Source organism: Athene cunicularia (assembly GCF_003259725.1).
Source record: "Athene cunicularia isolate RWA chromosome 5 unlocalized genomic scaffold, athCun1 chr5_part2, whole genome shotgun sequence".
In the NCBI taxonomy this organism is placed as follows: Eukaryota; Metazoa; Chordata; class Aves; order Strigiformes; family Strigidae; genus Athene; species Athene cunicularia.
The window spans coordinates 3204464-3223121 of record NW_020799102.1 but is presented as its reverse complement, the minus strand read 5'-3'; the positions used below and the strand labels follow the sequence as shown (position 1 = coordinate 3223121).

Here is an 18658-nt window from a genome sequence, read left to right as displayed (position 1 = left end):
ACTGCGGCTGCCAGTCCTCTGCCTTTACAGGACAGCTTCAGGTAGGCAGAGATTTGACTTCAATTGCTCAGCTGATGAACAGAGAAAATGGGAAAGCAATGAGCTAGAGTAAGGCATTCCGGTAAATGGCTTTCCCCAAAAGCCGTAACTATAATATCCAGAATAAAATGGTTTGGTCTGGGTTTTTTTTCCCATTTTATAAATTGGAGGAGAAAAAATTGCTCATGTACAATTTCAATTTATAATCACTTATCTCAGCACTTCTGTGGACCTGATAGTTTTACAAAAACCTTCTTCCTAAAGGAGCAACTTAGAATATTAAGGTTTTACAGTAGGTGTAACAGCTTCAGATTATTATTGTTGTTGCTTAAATCTCCCAAGTGATTTTGTTGTTTACTTTTATCTTCTTAGTTTGAAATATATATTTCAATCCTTGGTTGATGCCTCATAAATAGTTACCTTCTCAGAAAGCTGACTACAGAAAAACAATGGTAGAAATGTAGAATATATTTTGGGGAACTTGCAGAAATTGTAAATGTAGAAATAGGCAACAAATTTTCAGACCTTTTTCCAGTTAATCTTGATAGGTTTCTTTATCAAAGTTGCACTGTAAAAACTGTATCTACATTTTAATACTGTTAGTTACTACTGTGTATTTTTAATATGTAATTTTGAAAGTTTTGAAATATCTTCTGTCTTTCACTAACAGTTAGCTGAATATACATTTGCAGTCTTATATACATATTCTTTGACCTGGAAACATACCAGTGAACTTAACTTCCCAAAGGGGAAGAAGGTGTTTTTGTTTATCAGCATCATCCTAACCCACCCCCCCTCAAACAAAAAAAAACAACCCACAAACCAATATGAAAGCAGACAGCATTAGCAGGGAGCTTGTTTTCAAGCTTCTAATACAATTGATAGGAAGTAAAAGATTATGATTGTATGCTACCTATAAAAACAAATTTTCAGTATTCAGAACAAGAAGATGGAAATACCTTACCTGAAGATTAACACAAGGAATAATGTTTATACATTTGGTAATGCAAAGAATTGATCATCAGCCTGTAACTAAAACCTAGTAAATTACGCTTTCCATACGCACCTGTTCATAAAATTCATTAACAATGCCTTCTGTCCACTTCAGATGCAGCTCTCTATCTTTTGCTGGGCCATTAATATCTGCCAGCTTGATGCATATTTGACAGGCCAGCAGGCGATCATTTTCATTGCTCCATTCTATACCATGACTGTTGATATCACTGACCTGGATTGAGCACAGGCATTTTAAAAATGTAAGTTAAAGTTATTAATCAGTGTTTGGCTTTTTTCAGGTTTTGCACAACAGACACTTGCATCATTTTTCGATATAATTTTTTGTCTTACATAGTAAAAAAAAAAAAAAATCATTTACTATCTCTCAGAAGATGGAAATGTGAGGTATGATTGAGGTCTCCTGTGGGTCCCTATGTCACATCTGCTAGGCTTATTAGCAATCTACAAAACAATCTACAACTGGTTTGTACAAAGGAAATACTCTATTTGCATTTTTTAATAACTGAATTTTAAATAATATAAAAATTTAGAAGCAAGTCATTAATACTAAGAGCTACTGAGTAGCAACAGCTCAATGCAGACACTAAAATGTAACAAACCTTGGCATTAAATTCTGCAAGGAAATCAAAATGCTTCTTGAGATCTGTGGCAAGGATTGCTTCAATCACTAAGAAACGAAAACGCTTGAATTCTACATGATCAAGATTTGATAAAAAGTTGTATTCAGGTCGTGATAAGAAAAGATTCCAGGCAGAAGCAGCATGGTGATTTTCCAAGACTGATCTGTCATTGTAGAGAACAGCCTACCAAAAAAAAAAAAAAATTATAAATGACAGAGTAAAGATTTAAAATGATAATTAAATATTCTGAAGCTTAAGGGCTAGTTAGAAGCAAGTCTTAATTCAAAAAAAGAAAACACTGGAAATGGTGTTTTGCCTTCTAGTTTTGAGGGTTAAAGTGAAATAAAAATGGCAGATGAGAAAATGAGCAAAGTTTTTTCTTTCCTTAGAAGTTCTTAACAATGCCTTAATGACACCTACATTCACACTGTAGGCACACAAACAGAAACGAAGTGTTGACTTTGCACTCTTGGCAGTACGTGTGGAGTATACACTGACATAAAACCCCCCCGACAAACCAAGAAAAAAACCCAAACCGAAAACCACATCTAAGTATATGCTTTTAAGTCCTCTGAATTCCAGTATAGTTAAAAAAAAAAACAACCAACAAACAAAACCCAAAAATAACTCCAAAGCATACAAGAACTGTAGATAATGAGAAATGGTGTGGGGTATCACTAGTTTTCAATGTGCTACATTAAATGCTGATGAATACATTTTAACTGTAAGAGAGTTAACTAAAATATTAAAACAGTAGTGGATTTTATTCACAATTCCCATGTTTATCCAAAACATCCTAGAAAATTATTAACTGAATATAGATTAAATAGGACCTGAAAAATAATCTTTGGAAAACTGCAAAAATAATCTTTATATTTTGAGGAAAGGAAGAGATAATTAAAATGTATATTTTTGAAAATTGGAGATGAATGTCTGTATTGTTTGGTTTTATTTTTCTGTGTGTACTGTTTTCAGCAGCAGTACACAACTGCCTACACTCTCAACTTTTTCTGCAATAAGGAATTGTTGAAAACTGACTGGAAAGTTCACTTTTTAAGTCTCCATGTAGGGACAAGTTGTATTGGTTTCTGATTTACTATTACTGTTGCTGTTGTTGATGATGTTATTATTTAAGTTTCTTGTCTTTAACATTAAGAGACATCCAAATAGCCATAACAAATATTCTTTCCCAGATAATATTCCACTCTTTAGATAAAAATATTTCACCATGCAGTTTAGACAACTTTTCTTCAGTGCTTTTCCTTCCAATTCTTCCCTACCCCCCCCCCTTTTATTCTCTTATCTGCTATTTTGTTTACCTTTACTCTCCTTTACCTCTTTTGTCTTAGCCTTTTAGACCCTGAAGAGCATAGCATCTCCATTCTTTCTACTCTCTGTTCTAACAACAAAGTTGAATATGGGAGATAAAAGCAAGGATGCCTTGCTGATTTCTTTTTTACTCACCCTCCCTTAAAGTAATGGCTATTCACCATAAAGGACTAATTTGAAATACAGAGATTAAGCAATGCAGTTAATTGGACTATTAGAGAAACCTGTGTTTTTATGGTAATTGAAGACACCACTATGATTTCAGGTCTCCCAAAATGTAAGCTAGCCATGAATTAGCTGATTAGACAGACCTAGGGCCAACTTTCTATGAAATAATCTTTAACCTGCACTGATTTATGTTATTTTCAATTTTGTAAACTGAAGATTATTTTTACACACATACACACACAACCAGTATGTACAAAACACATCAGAATTTATCAGGAAAAAAAAGTGTTATGCAAGTTAAGTACAAATTAATTTCCCCATTTCTTAAATTGTACAAATGATCCTCAACAGGCTACAGTACAGATATAGAAGAAAAAAAGTTTCATTATTCTGATTTCAGATACAGACAAATAATTTTCTAATTAAGGAATTTCTTACCTGAGGTGCATTTGTAGCCACTAGAAAAGCATTTGTACGACCAGGATGATCATAATCATGCATGGCAGCTGCTACATATAAAGCCATCAATTCCAAAGCAGGAATGTTTGACGCCAGACAACCATAACTGTCATCAGCAATGGAACAACTTTTTGAAGAAATATAGCTGACTTTAACAGGGGCAATACCACTGGCTTCATCTAAGAAAATTGAAAATACAAAAATAAAATATTTTTAGAACATTATTTAAAATGTATTAAAATAAGAATAAAATAACTCAGCCAGATACCATTGCAAACATAATCTTATCATAATTATCCTTGTAATTGTGGAGCTGAATAATTGGCAAAGACAGACATGCTTTAAAAAAAAAGTCATACTGTTCTTATAAATAAACCAACAATTTTGAAGAAAAGTCAAAATGCCAGTAAGTCAAATATCCGTCATGGCCACATGAGATGTCCAGAAGGGGAGATGTAGTCTTACAAATACATAAAAAGCTTCAGCTATTTTAAGACATTACACAAGGCAGGCAAAATCCTACGGGACATTGTGGAGCCTTTAAGAAGTGCCCCAAAACTGGCAGGTGGAATGTTCCTGTTCTAAACCCGATTTTTATCTAGTAGTACATACAGATATACCTCAGGATCCATTTTTTCAGAGAAGGTTTCCCCATTACAATGCTGAGGGATAACTATCATTCACACAAATAGAGGAGACTTTCAGAAGAGCTTTGAACAGTCATAATCCAGAAAAAGAAATATTTTTAATTCACCACAGTCAGAACTCATTCTTGCTGTGCAACTTTAGAAAAAGAAATTTAGACTTTACACTTGTTGCAGTATGTGTGGGGCACATATCCACACTTACTTCTCTCATTGGAAGAGGAGAGGAAGAAAGAAAAGATTTGCCTTGGTCCTTGAAACTGTATGGTGCCTTAGAAGACATAAACTAGAGGAAGTCACTCTCTTTACAACTACAGTTCACTTGTTCTGCAGAAGGCTGGTTCGGAGGAATGCTTCAGCAGGCACAGAAGGCAATCTAGTGGAACGAGGGCCACTGGACATCTAGTCTATGTCTCTTGACTGCAGTAGAGTTGTCATTTACGTTAGAAAGCAACCATAACAATCTAAGCTTTCAACGATATAAAATGCACTTGTAGGTTCCATGAGAGGGAATGAAGAGAAGCAGAAAAACTAGCAAAAATGTCCATGGGAGTCCAAACTCCAGATCTTGGAAAAACCACATGGATATCGATGGCTACCTATCACTGTTAAGGTCTCTGTCACTTCTTTGCTTTCCCCTTACTGTCATGCTGCTGAAGACTTCCTGCTGTTGTGCAGACCTGGAATTTCATTCCCTTCTTAAAATGACAGCACTAAAGCAGCATTCTACAGTTTATCTCCAACCTTAATAAGGCCAAGAAAGGATCAATCAGCATCTCCCTTAGTATTTCTGTAATTTGCCCATTTCTTGAACTTGCAGACCTATAGTAAAAACTCAGGGTGTGGAAACTACTGCAAAAGGAACTAAACCCATTCAGTTAGAAATACTTGTATGATAAGGAGACTCACAGTTTTATTCTCCTCTTCCCCCTGGACAAAGTCACTACTTTAAAAAAAAATAAAATTGAAAAACACAATAGTACTTATTTTGTCACTGCATAATAAAAAGGGGCTCTTTTGCCTTAATAGAGTAAGCCAGGATTAAAAATCCTAGTAACATTTATACTGGAAGAGTTCAAAAGCAGTAAGACTACAATTTCTTATTTTGTTTTTACTTTTGTGAAAGGATTTTTATAATTTTCTTTCCTCCAGTCAGGTCTCCAGTCCCAACACTTTTAACACAGAGAAAGAAAATGCAATAGGGTGCAATCGATGGATATGGACAAACTTGGAAAATAAGAGAAAGGTGACAGCAGAGGGGCTAATTAGTAAGGGAAAAATAACATACATTGTACGATGTTCTGTATCGTTTACAAACTACTTAAAATTACAACCCTTTAAAAGCCACATGACTTGCATCTTGTCTTTTTCTACCGTATGCATAAAACAGTACTTAGAGTGTTTGAGTTCTCCATTTTATTTTTCTTAAATATACATTTTAGTATAAATGTGTAATTAGAGTAATTATGCTTTACTCACAGTATATATTTTAGTAAAGACTGCAAATCTAAATTTAAAAGTTAATTCCATGAAGTCACAGATATCACAAGAGCAAGCTTCATTAGAACTAACATCATACAAAATTTGAATTTGAAGTCTTTATTTCTCTTTCATGGATGCTCCTATGTAGTTATTATTAGGGTAGTCACTTCAATGCCTGAATGTCTGCATGTGATATCAAATACAGAATTCTGAACTACTCATTTTTACACTAAAACCATTAATGAGAACTTCAATTAAGTTAAATACTTTGACTCTGCTATTTTTTCTTTGGTCTGTTTGATTTCCCAATAAAGTTAAGAAATATTAGTCTAATGTATTTCAAATGCTAAAAATATGCTGACTGTAGCAGTATACAGAGGTTTCATTCAGCATAGAAAATTTATTAAGTGAACCTTATTCTTGGCTAACAAACTAACCACTACTTATCTAATAATTTTTCTAAAAATATACTGCATGATAGTTCTGAATGGTGCATACTAACATTGTGGTATCTCTACTGCCTTATATTAAAATACAAAAAAAAAATATATTTGAGTGATAAGAAAAACTAGATATTTTTTTCCAGAGTAATTTGTTTTACCTATTGTAGTTTCATTAAAATATTCTTACAGCAAAAGAAAAAATAACCTATGTGAATACACACCCATATCACTTTCCATTATATGCTCATTATGAACTTGCTGAAATCCAGGAATAGGCCGTGTTGTCAGATACCATACTGCATGAAGAACATCTGTGGCATGTATGCGATTGTGATCTGAAAATTATCAAAATATAATCAAAAATATTATCTGAAATATAATCAAAAGGAACAACCCCCCAAAAAAGGTAGTGTACCAAATTTACTATAAGGGCAATTTTGATTAAATATGGAGGAAAAATTGAATTTAAATTGTTAGTAGAGGCTATATCACTGAACGTTTTTAAGAAACAAGTTAGAAAATCATCAAACATCCTCTAAGCCCATCCTCTAAATCCAAACATCCTTCATCCTATCTAAGAGTCGGGAAGGCATTAAGTAGCCTTTTAAATCAGTGATGGTGAGCCACGAGCACTGCTTCCAATCTGATACCTACAAGCACCTGAGTTGCTGCAAACATCGTGACACTGGGGGTGGGTGGGTGCATGTGTGTGGTTTTTGTTTTGGTTTGTTTTCCAATAAATTTGGCTGCCCTAAACAGTAAAATTAATAACTGCTATCAAAATTCTATATTTTCTTATTATTATATTATGGGCCTAAACTAAATTTCTCCCACCTCAACAAATATTCTCCCATTGACTTCAGTATGTTTTTGATTCAACCACTCAATCTTATAGTTTTGGAGTCCACCAATTTCTTGCTGCAATTCATTAAATCAATCCTAAATTCTGACAAATGCATTAATTAATAATATACTAAATTCAGACATTGCCTACCTCTTTAGTAAACATTAAACTAATATGCGTGGTAAAGGAGATAAACTAATATAAAAGAAACACACATGTAATTGGATAGTACTTACAAGGAATATCTCGGTAGCCATTTTCTAGTGCACAGAAGTAATTCATGAATTCTTGAGTTGGGATTTTGAAAATTTCAAACAAACCAGTGTCTTGAAACAAGGTATAAGTTACCTAAATACATATTAAAATAAATTTTAGTCTGGAAAATATACCTAAGCATATTCTGCTTTTTTAACTTTAAAAATAATCCTGGCTTTAAAATTTTGCTTGCTGATAGGGATGGAAATTACTGAAATTCCACTAAAGATTATCCAAAAGCTATTGTCATAGGGATATGTTTAATGATTTTTTTAAGCACAAAAATGCAGATTTTTACCATCTTCCCAAATACAGAATAATAAAAGCTTTTATTTCTTTACTGATAAATCCTATGCACAACTGATTATTTTTAATAATATCCTCCAACATTTTCATGTTAAAGAACTCATGCTTTATTCCATTAGTGACCTAAAAAGAAGAAATCTATATTCTTACTTACTATTCAAAAATTCAAATTACTTAACTATAGTAGCAGAGTCATTAATATAAAAAACCCCCAACACTATTTATTTTTGAGACTTTGGCAAAGAAATCCTATTTCTTTTATTCATTATGACTTGTGTATTTCTAACAAAGCTAGCCAGTAAATGAAAAAAATATTTCAAAAATATACTCAGAACACCCACACATCTATATATTGTGCAAATATATTATGGTTTGCAAGTAGAACTTAGTGACTACAACAACCTAATCCCCCTGAGACTGCAAATATTAAGAAAGCTTTTCAGAACAAGTCACTACTACTCATTTTTGTCACTTCACTACCAGACACTTGAAAGAAAGAATAAGTTCTGAAGTGTGGGAGGTGCTCAAAGGAACATGAGAGCAAAATAAGGGGAGATCCCTCCTTCCACCTGTCCCAACCACTCCCCTTACACATACCCAATCTGAGAACCTTACAACTGATGATGGTAAAATACTGTTTTTAATTGGCTCTTAAGTGAGATATGTATCAGATGCTTGCAGCACAACAGACAAAGGGACTGGGGTGGGAGGAGGAGAAGGACAAGTAGTACACATATATACAATATCAGGAAGAACTGATACAGAAATTCTGGTAGACTTAAGTAGAAACCTGGCCACTTAAATACTTACATATTTAACTATCCCCTAGATTGCACACAAATGAAATGCAAGCTAATGTGGATCACAGAGTACTAGCATACTACAGTAAAAACACCACTCTGAAGTGGATTGTGGCATTCTAGTGTGTACATTAACAGTTGTCACTAACTGAGGTGACAGAAGACCTGAAAACATTTGATCAAACAAGACAAATTGAAGATTTAAAACAATACCCAGAACACTGTGTATTATGAAAGAAAAGACAGTGTCTAATGACAAAAATTAAATTATCCCCATTGGTTTTTTCCTGTCTTCGCATAGGTGCAGGCCTACTTTTCCAACTGCACCTGAGTGCTTCTAACCCATTTCCTTCTCTCCAGCTGATTGTTTCTACACTACACTTGAACAAGAGTAACATGCATTCTCCTCCAGGGGAGGAAACTAAGACACTGGCAATAAAAATATTTTGTGATCAGATTAGAAGCAAATCCAGCTCATACTATAGTTCCATGATTGCTAAATCCAGTATAAAGAAAGAGACAGAAGCTTCCAGATGACATTGATGAATGGGAGAGGCTGGGGAAGAGCAAACAGGATCATACTTTTGCACCTGCCAGTAGATTGGCTTCAGCACAACATGAAACTGCACAAAAGAGCTTAGTAATAAGTCAGAAAGAGATAAAAGGGATACTACATGCAGAAAGCAGCATGGAAAAAAAATCCCATTGTTTGTAGGATCAAGAGGCAAAAGACTGCCTAAAAGATCACTTCTCTTCCCCCACAGGTGTAGCTCTGGCAGAAATATTTTACTGAAATAAAGAAAAAAGAAATGGTTGACAAACAAAGTAGTAATTCTGACAGCAGGAGACAATTTTTCATAGGAAATGGCATATTACTACAAAACCTAGCATGTGTGAATCTAACCTATTTTTACATTGAGAACAGAATTCAGAAAATCTGGAGCAAGTTTTCTATAGATAAATCACTTCTTATGGTTTACAAAGAGATGGATACATGAGAAATCATATTTCTGTTTTTCAAGTTAGCATTCATATATATGTTGACTGCAAAACTTCTTCATGGTTTAAATAAAATATATAAGCATGACAGCTTTACACACCCACCCCCATATAATAAAAGACAACAAACCTGGCTAAGGATCCTTCCAGACTGGTCTCCCATTTCTTGCACAAGGTCAAAAATTTGGAAATTCCAATTGTTCATCTTCTCCATTAGTGAATTATGGTCAAATAACCTTTCTAATGCAGGACTCTGCTCTACCTGTATGAAAGTAAGATACTTTATCATCTCTAAAATAACAATGAGAACTAATTTGTAGGTTGTATTGGCAAAAAAAGCCATGAAAATGATAAATCATTATTAAGCTTATTGAATGGTGCTGTAACTATAGCTCTGAGAAAATCACAAATGTATAGTACAAACAGCACAGTGAAGGGCTTGACTTTTCAAGTTTTGGGGCAGCAGATTCTGGTGCTGAATTTTCATTCATATTTCTTTTTAAACAAGATAAGTTAATAAAACAAAGCAAAAATATGCATAGGCTAACAAAACATATTCTGAACTTCAGTTCATTAACTGAACAAGCTTGAAAAAATTTGATGTATAAACCCAAAATGTTAGTAAAGCTTAAACCATCTGTCTCCCTGCACTTCCAATATACTAGACTGTACAAACATTCATTTGTAAGTCTCACTGAAACTGCCACCTCTTTCATAAACTTCCAAGAGAAAACACTAGTCAATCAGTGCTTGAGCATACTATCAACATTAAATCTACACAAATTAGTTCTGATAAAGAAAAAATTAATACAATCACTATCTTTCTTGTCACTTGCTAGTGGAATTTATGCAAGCTGGAAATAGACAATTGTTAAAAGAAAATGTGAATTCAACAATGCACCATTTCCCTTCAGAAAATATTATTTTTAGCAATAAAAAGACCTATTTACAGCATGTTAGAAATGATAAAGAAATACTGTATTGATAAAATTTATTGCAAGGTTTTTTGCAATTACATGCTTACAAGCAGATTATTTTGTGTCTGATCGATCATTTCCTTCCTTTCATCTTTTTTCTTCTCCGTATGGTGGAAAGATTCTTTTGGAACACTAGCACTTCCAATTTCACCTTAAAGAAAATACATACATAAATATTATATCAAAAATTTACTTGTAAATTACTACTGTCTAATAATTCTTGAACTGATTATACAGATTCTTCACAGAAATATAAGTGATAACTTGTTTCTAAACCATTTTTATTTAAAAATTTAACAACACAAAAGTTGTGAAGGCCAAAATTTATTAGATTTTTAAAGATTGATAAAAGCTAGAAGTGTAACGTTTATTTGCAAAAATTGGTTCAGCGATTAGGTGAGATGGCACGGAACTTGTTTGATATATGGAGTACAGAACTATAAAGCGATGAGTGGAAGCCTAATCCTTACTCTGAAGCAGGCAATATTTTATATTATCTTGATTACCCTAAGTCACAAACTAAAATAAAATATGTGCATACAAGTTACTTAAAGTATAAGAAAAAATTCATGTAGAAATACAAACAATTTAATTGGCTTAAAAAAAAGCAAGTTGATATCAAATATTTGTCTATTTTGAAATCCCACCTGATCTTCTGTCTTTATATTCTGCAAATTCTGGTTCTGGTGTTGAAACAGGCTTGAGTATCTGACGTCCACAGCTTACAGAATACATGAAAAATATTTACAACATTCAGTAATTTTCTTCTTTTGCTACTGCTGTATTGTACTGAAAAATATCTGCAAATTACTTTTCTTAAAAAGGCATGCTTTTAAAGGTTCCTCCACCAAGTGACCTTAGTATTTGTTCCTAAACTGAGCAAAGATTTAGTCTGTACTTAGAAAATAATCACCATCACCTCCATAAATTAATGAAGTAGAGCTAATTGTTTAGAAAGTATTCAGAACTACAGAATTCAGTTCTGAGATAGGAAGTCCTCCTTTAAAAATCTGCAAAACATTGTTACTCAACTGCTGCTTTCATGGATAAGTCATTTCAAATCAATGGCATACATAAAGCATTCTTTAGTCTCTGGATTATGAGAGCATATGCCTTTTTTTTCAGTACTAGTAGATGTATACATCTTGTTATATTTTTAAACTTTAATTGTAAGCTACTGAAAATGTTACAGAATTTACAGTACCTGCTACACATATAACCTACAGGTGTTTTAACTTGCTGCTGAAAGTCTGGAGAAGTAAGTGTGTATCCTGGAGGCTTATGTATATTAATGCTTGGTTTTGTAAGAAAATCAGCAGTATCAGGAAATTCTACAGGTGACCAGCTGCTGAAAGCCCCACTGGAGACAGATCCGTGACTAGGTGAACCCACAGGACTCAGACCAGGAGAAGCACCTTCCAAAACAAACATTACATTGGGTTCAGATTATAATAAAACATTACTGTTTATAAAGACTGATATTAAACAATAACTTCTATAAACTGTAGAGAATGTGCAAGTTTTCAAAATATGGTGTTGAGTTCACACTGTTAAACACCTATAAAGTAGCTAGATCAATTCAAAGTTTTGAGATCTACAACCATGCAGCAGTCTAAGCTACACATGTGAATGGTCAAACTATGCAACTTGTTTGAAAGACAGATGTTACAAGGTTTTGGGTTGGTTTTAGCGTTGGAAAAATTTAATCAGTAGATGAAACTTTACATGTTCCTTTTTTGATTCAGGATTGCTTTTTTAGGTTTTCCAGGGAAAAAAAAATTATCAAAACCAATTCCTTATTGATAACTGTAACTACATATTGGTTACTTAATTTCATCCTTTTTACATGTACACATTCAGCAGGTTTTAATCCATATCACTGCGCTCTGTATTTTCCACAAGATTCAAAATAGTAAAGTGCAGAAGGCAGCCCAGCTTTTTATGAAGACAGAACCATCGAGAATGTGCAACAATGTGTTTACATGTGGATCTGGCCTGAGTCTGCACGTTTCTTGTTTAGAAGAGTGAACAGAAAACACTTAAACCATCAGTAAGTAATACAGAGAAAACTGCTGAGGTGTGTGTTTGCTTTTAAAAAAAAAAAGATGCATTCATCTCTCTCAATCCAACCTGCATATTATAAACCAAAATTTTTAGACAGGTGGTTATTTTTAAATCATACTAAAATGCATGGGCAGAAATGTCAAAAGAATTAGTTTTCAAGTTCTCACTTAATAGGGGCAAATAGACCAGTTACAATCTCTGAAACACTGATATACACATTATTTAAGCACTGCCGTTACAGTATCTACTAGCCTATTACACTGACAGTGTTAGAATAAAATCTACTCCAACTCCTTCCAAAATCTGTTTAAATATTTAAGATGACTATCTGATATTTAGGAGTGTAAGCAACACTGTTCCACTACAAAATGTGTAATTACTTAAAAAAAAAAAAAAAAATCCCTTATTAATGCATGTCAACACTGCAGTTTTCAACAGCCAATCATACTGAACGTCATAACATTTGGCAGCTACGTAGCATTAGGTGAATAGTTGAGATTTCTATTTAACCATAATTTTGAGTATTCTTAGAAGCAGATTTAAAATAAAATACTTTTTAAATATATGCAACATGCTGATGTTATTTTAGTACTGCATTTACATGAAAAAACCCAACTGTAATAAATGATGTACTACTGGTTTGACATCCTGCCACTAAGCTAAAAAAATTGCATGATCTTACCTGCTCGCCTGGGACCTATATGATGAGTCAGTGTCATAGAAGATGATCTTTGTTTTGGTATTGTCAGCAGGTTTGCACCAAATGACCCATTTGAATGAGATCCTTGGCTGAAAACAAAACAATAAGAATTTTTTTACTTTCCTACCTTGTCTTTCATTGTTATTAAATAAAATGCTTATAAAATGGCCAGACTGCTCTGTTACAGGTCTACTACCATTCAAGAAAGAGAGAGTACTAGAAAGAAAAATTATTCAAGATCAGCTAGACAATATATGTCAGTTATATGGAATAAAAACTGCTGGGTACTGGGTGAAAGCAACAGAAAACTTTATGCAGTCCTAAAATGACCCAATAAGTATATTCGGACCACAGTGCCATAGGTTTCAGTTTCTAACAAGGTATTTACTTTTCTTGAACATTTGAACAAAGCAGGCTATTTTCTAACACACCTGAGAACACTTAAAAGATTGGTTACTTTGGAAATAACGTGACAATCATGCAGTCACGGCTTTCTTTTCAAATCAATTTTGCATGTTTAAACATTTTATTTATTATAATCTTAAAACTAAAGCTGGTTTTGACATAAAGTTATATTGTACTTCAGTAGCTAAATCGTTAAACTGGCTGGTTGAATTATGCCACCTGCTGTTGTAGGCATGAAATTGCACTCCAAAATTCCGACGTAAAACTATTTCATTTCAGTATGGAAGAGAGTATTTAGCAAAACAGATTTAAACTTGTTTAATCATGTTTCAAACAAAAGACAAATACAGAAGTAATAGTTGATCTCAAATACTTTGTTTAAATATATAAACATTAAAAATGAGAAAGAAAAAACAAGATTTATTCCGCCACAGTCTGATGCTGACAGTCAATTTAAAAAAAATGTTTGGGTTGACATCTGGTATAGATTGATTGAACTTTTCACTCTTTTTGTATGCTGTTTAGCTATTCTGTATTCTTTTGAAGCACATAAAAATGCTGCAGCAGTATTTAGTGTAGGAAGACTATATACTAAGCAGGGTCAGTTCATCTTGCACTAGTGTTTGAATGAAAAACCAAATCAAGAATTTGCATGTAAATAAAACAGCAGCTCTCAAGTTGCTTTTGAATATTGTCTGAATGGATAGGATAAAATTCTGGAACAGTCAATCAAACTTTGTAGCTATATTAGTTTATGGTACCGCTATGTAATATCATCTTTAACTCAGCTAGAATTCAGTTGAAGGCAGTCATTGTATGTAAAAAAAAATATTTGTTTTTTTTCTAAGTTTTCCTCCTAGAGAGCAGTTTGCTGCTTCACTCTCCATTTTTCCTATTAGCCTGCTCCTCCTTGCTTTTCTTCTAACATTCATTGGGTCCTTCATAGGGCTGAATTGGCTTCCCAAGGCAGGAAAAAAATGTCTCTTTATTGCTGTTATTTTTCTGCCAAATGAAGGGGCTGACTCAACAGCCAGAGCCAATGGTATAAAGTGCTCTAGGAATGCAGGACTGTCTCTTTTGGTAGCAGGAACAGCTATGCCAGTTCAGCTATTTCATCTAATCTTATCTGTTAGGTAAGCACCCATGGGGGATTTTGAGATGATTATGTTAAAGAGAACCTGCTAAGAACAATCACTGGAAGATGCAAGGAGACAGGGTCAGTGCAAGTGTTGGCAAGAACTCTACAGGGCAGGACACAAATCACAAAAAAGGCGAACACATGTTCTAGCGCTGTATGGGGACAGACAGGAGCAGGGCAGGGGAACATGACTAACCGAAGCGCTAGTCATCAGGGTCAAGAAATAATTTAAAAGTGACGGAGAAGTGTCTTCTGTACTGCTGCTTTTAATCGGGTGAGCCTGAGCAGGTTCTTTAGTTGGTAGGAGCTGTAAGGAAACCCTCTGTAAATGCACACTACCATCTGCACCAGAAGTGCTGCACTTCAGACGGAAGTCCTACAGCTTATAAGGTTAAAGTGAATTCTCTGGTCATTTCCAGTGGATATAACTAGGGAGATTCTTTCAAACACTGATAACCAAATCAACATGAAAATACAATCTTTAAACTACTACTGCTACTACTAGCCCCTTCGATTATATTTTATAATCCGACCACATCAATTTTACTGTGTAAAAACTTAAAGAACATATTTTATTCAATGGGGAAAAGGCACTGACGAGGGCCAAATTATTTAAATTGCTCACTTTAAAATTAAAATTAATATAAATAAATTCTTGGACATGTGTATATGAACTTTCAGCCACTACTAATAATTATCAGTTATCAGCATAACTCATATTTTCTTTTAAAAAAAATGCATCTATTATACTTTCCTTATGACCTGTGTAAAACCACTGAAGACTTTAAAAAAAAAAAAAAGCAAAACCACACACATTTTTACAGATTTAAGCTGCAACACAATTTCAAACATCTGTTGTACTTTTCTTAGAAGATATTGAGCAAAGCCATACACATTTACACATTTAAATAAAACTAAATGTGTGAAGTTTTACTCATCTACAACATTTAACAGAAAGAAAAAAAAATGACATTTACTTTGATCCTAAATCAAAATGTAATCTTAATTCTGGAAAAAAAGCTTTATTTGTGCCATATTGACTAACAAGTAGAGAAGAGATGACTCAATCTACCTTACTGCTTGATTGATGACCATAGGAACAATTAATGTTGCAATACATACAACAGTGGCTATCAAATGCAAGAAAGTTGTATCATCTTTTTAATTAGAAAACAAATTTTGGGGGGTGGAAGTTGGAAAGTAATACATATTTTAATTAAAAAGGAGAAGGAGGAAGTTAGTAAAGGTTTAGAGGTTAAACTAGTTTGTTTTGCAATCGTGTATGTTGGACTTCTTTTGTTTCCTACTAAAACTGATATGCAGGCCTACTTATTATGAGAGAGCATGCCATTCAACCTCAGAATGACCTGACCTCTACTTGAGATCAGTTACATAGTATATAATTAACTTGAAGCATTTTTCAGTTTATGCTGGCAGAATCTGGAGACTTAATTCACAAGATTTTACATAAAATACTTATGCTGCCAAGTTCCAATATTACAGACATGAACATTTTAGAAGGGCTACATTTATTATCGCACTTAAAATATGGTGAAATGTTCACCTTGATGTATTACATTCCTGATGAGATCTCTTGCTGTTACTCCTTTCCCATCTAGATGATGTTGTTGATTCTATAGGTGGAATTCCAGAAACTCCTGAAGCTCGTCTCAGCTGTGGTGTTGGCAGGCTATTCCTGCTATTTAATCCCTGTTGAGTAATTTAACCATGGTTAAAATCTATATAATTAAAAACAGACATAAAAAATTTATTTATTGTTTGTGAAGAGTATTTATTGTTAATTTTTTATAGTGAAACAGTAAGTGTGGTATCTTACATTCACGCCTATTTCTCAAAAAAATAAAAAAAGATGCAATCAAATTATTTTGCTTACTAGGAATAATTAATTTTCATCTCTCTTTTTTCTTTCCCCAAATTAAAATACGTAAAAATACTTGTACTCTGAAATTCATACAGCCCAACAATTACTCTTCAGAGCTTTTAAAATTTGAGATCTTCTAGAGATAGTTGCTGTAGGATTACAGATTCTTTTTCCGCGCAGCCCAATCCTATGACTACATAGTCAGCTCTCCAGTTCTCAAGATAGCCTGAGATTTTGATAATTCAGATATTGACAGTGCAAGTATTGTGGAACTCATGGAAAGGGTGATGCACAATGCACAGGGTCAGTCAAGGCTCCATCTCTGCTTCCATACCAGCCCTACTGCACTCAGGAGGCTTCCCAGGCACCTCACCACTCCCAGCCTTGGAAGCTGTGTTAGTTTAGGCACACTGCAGCCTAAACACCAGGAACCACCACTGTACTTGAACACAAAGCCCTCTGCAAAGCAGGGCAACAGCGCTCAAACAGTCCTGTATGGAAATAACTCAGGACTTACTAGCTCTGACTGAAATATCCACAGAAAAGTATATCCATATTTAAATAGCAACGAGTAGAACCTAACTAATAGAAAGGATCACTGAACTGAAACTGCAATGCCAGCTCTGGTGTATCCACATCTACTCCACAGATAACCTAGATAACCTATACATTGTATTTTAAACAAATTTTAAAAAAACATTCTCTCTCTCTGACTGTATTCAGTCCACAATCTACTTAACTTATCCCTAGATTTGTCCATTCAACAGAGGGAGGGTAGGTGAGTAAGATTCTTTTGTTTAATACAAATGTGTGTAATCAGACCTTGCAAAGTGAAAAGGATGCCAGGAAAAAAAAAATGTTTAAGACAAAAAATCCAAAGCAATATTTGCAGTATTGAGCAAGGTCTGCAGGGTCATGTGTGAGGACAGGTGACCCTTGGATACTACCACCTCAGAAGTCTGGCAGAAATAATGACTTTGCAATTTTAAGTTTCATCAGGTGGTCAAAGATCATACTTAACTCACAAAGCTATTACGTATTTAAAAAAAAAAAGGAAACAGTGTTGACACAAAAGTGTACAGACTCTTACCCTGAAAAATCAGACTGCTTTGAGTCCTTGGTATGGAATGTACCTTGACTCTGCTGGCTTTGCTGCAAAGCTGTAGTCACAGCCAGAAACATGGAACTGGACAGGCAGAATCAGACTGTCCATATCACCCACAGAAACATGCAGAAATCCTTGACCGGCCCTACCAGAAAGACTGGAGGAGTGTTTCTGGGGTGGTACCATTCAGTCGTAGTGCTCTCAGGCTAGGACAGACCACATCAAACCAACCTGCATGCTCTCTACAACGTGAGGAGCAGAGCTGAAAATCCCCAACACCAGAGGAGAAAGGTTCACTACCCAAAACAAGTGCGTATGATAGCATGATATGGAAAGAAGGCCCCAGCACCTGCACTTACCTTTTCTTCTTTCTTGGGGCTACTCTAAGAATGAGGGAACATTGGGGATATGACAAATCTCCAGAACTTTCCCCTACTAGGTAAAGAAGCAGAGAATAAACAAAACATGGGCAGCAAATGACTAAGGAACTCCAGATCACTCTATGCTAGCAAAGTCACTGGTAATCACTATACAAAGGGGAAAAGTTGTTCTGGAAACAAAATTTAGACTGTGCCAGAAAGTTATTACGCAAAGACTTTCTGTTAGCAGTAATAGCAAGGCCAGTAGACAAAGGATGTGGATACTCAAGTATCCTAGATCACTTTTACTTGCCTCAAGTGTGAGAACTGTTAAAAGTCATGACTGTAGGCAGCACTAGAAATCCACCAATCTGACAAGAAGTCTACTGTCATACACTAGGAAATCTGGGGAGAGTTCTGTCATGATGGATGTGAAAAGTCTTTCTATTGCAGAGCAGTAGAGCCCTGAGATTCTTTTGTCTAAGATTTCCTTTTCCTTTTTTTAGGAAAAAGGGAAGGAGACTCATCAGTGATTAGCACCAATTGGGCAGTTTATGCTTCCCAAGTTGTTGACTACAAAGAAATTCTTCACTCTGAGTGAAGAGTTAGTATTAGATAGCCAG

General features: G+C 34.4%; 1 protein-coding gene across 1 annotated transcript in view; it reads right to left on the bottom strand.

Moving 5' to 3' along the window:
• The window catches only part of PDE3B (phosphodiesterase 3B), a gene marked incomplete at its 5' end in the record, with an annotated part of 85672 nt that overhangs the window by 1660 nt on the left and 65354 nt on the right, over positions 1–18658 (bottom strand). The window contains 11 exons of the mRNA XM_026850163.1: positions 1106–1267; positions 1656–1859; positions 3612–3811; positions 6423–6536; positions 7282–7393; positions 9536–9667; positions 10430–10533; positions 11030–11103; positions 11587–11797; positions 13129–13235; positions 16254–16399. Coding sequence (XP_026705964.1) covers positions 1106–1267; positions 1656–1859; positions 3612–3811; positions 6423–6536; positions 7282–7393; positions 9536–9667; positions 10430–10533; positions 11030–11103; positions 11587–11797; positions 13129–13235; positions 16254–16399 — 1566 coding nt within the window. The remainder of the gene's footprint in view (positions 1–1105; positions 1268–1655; positions 1860–3611; positions 3812–6422; positions 6537–7281; positions 7394–9535; positions 9668–10429; positions 10534–11029; positions 11104–11586; positions 11798–13128; positions 13236–16253; positions 16400–18658) is intronic.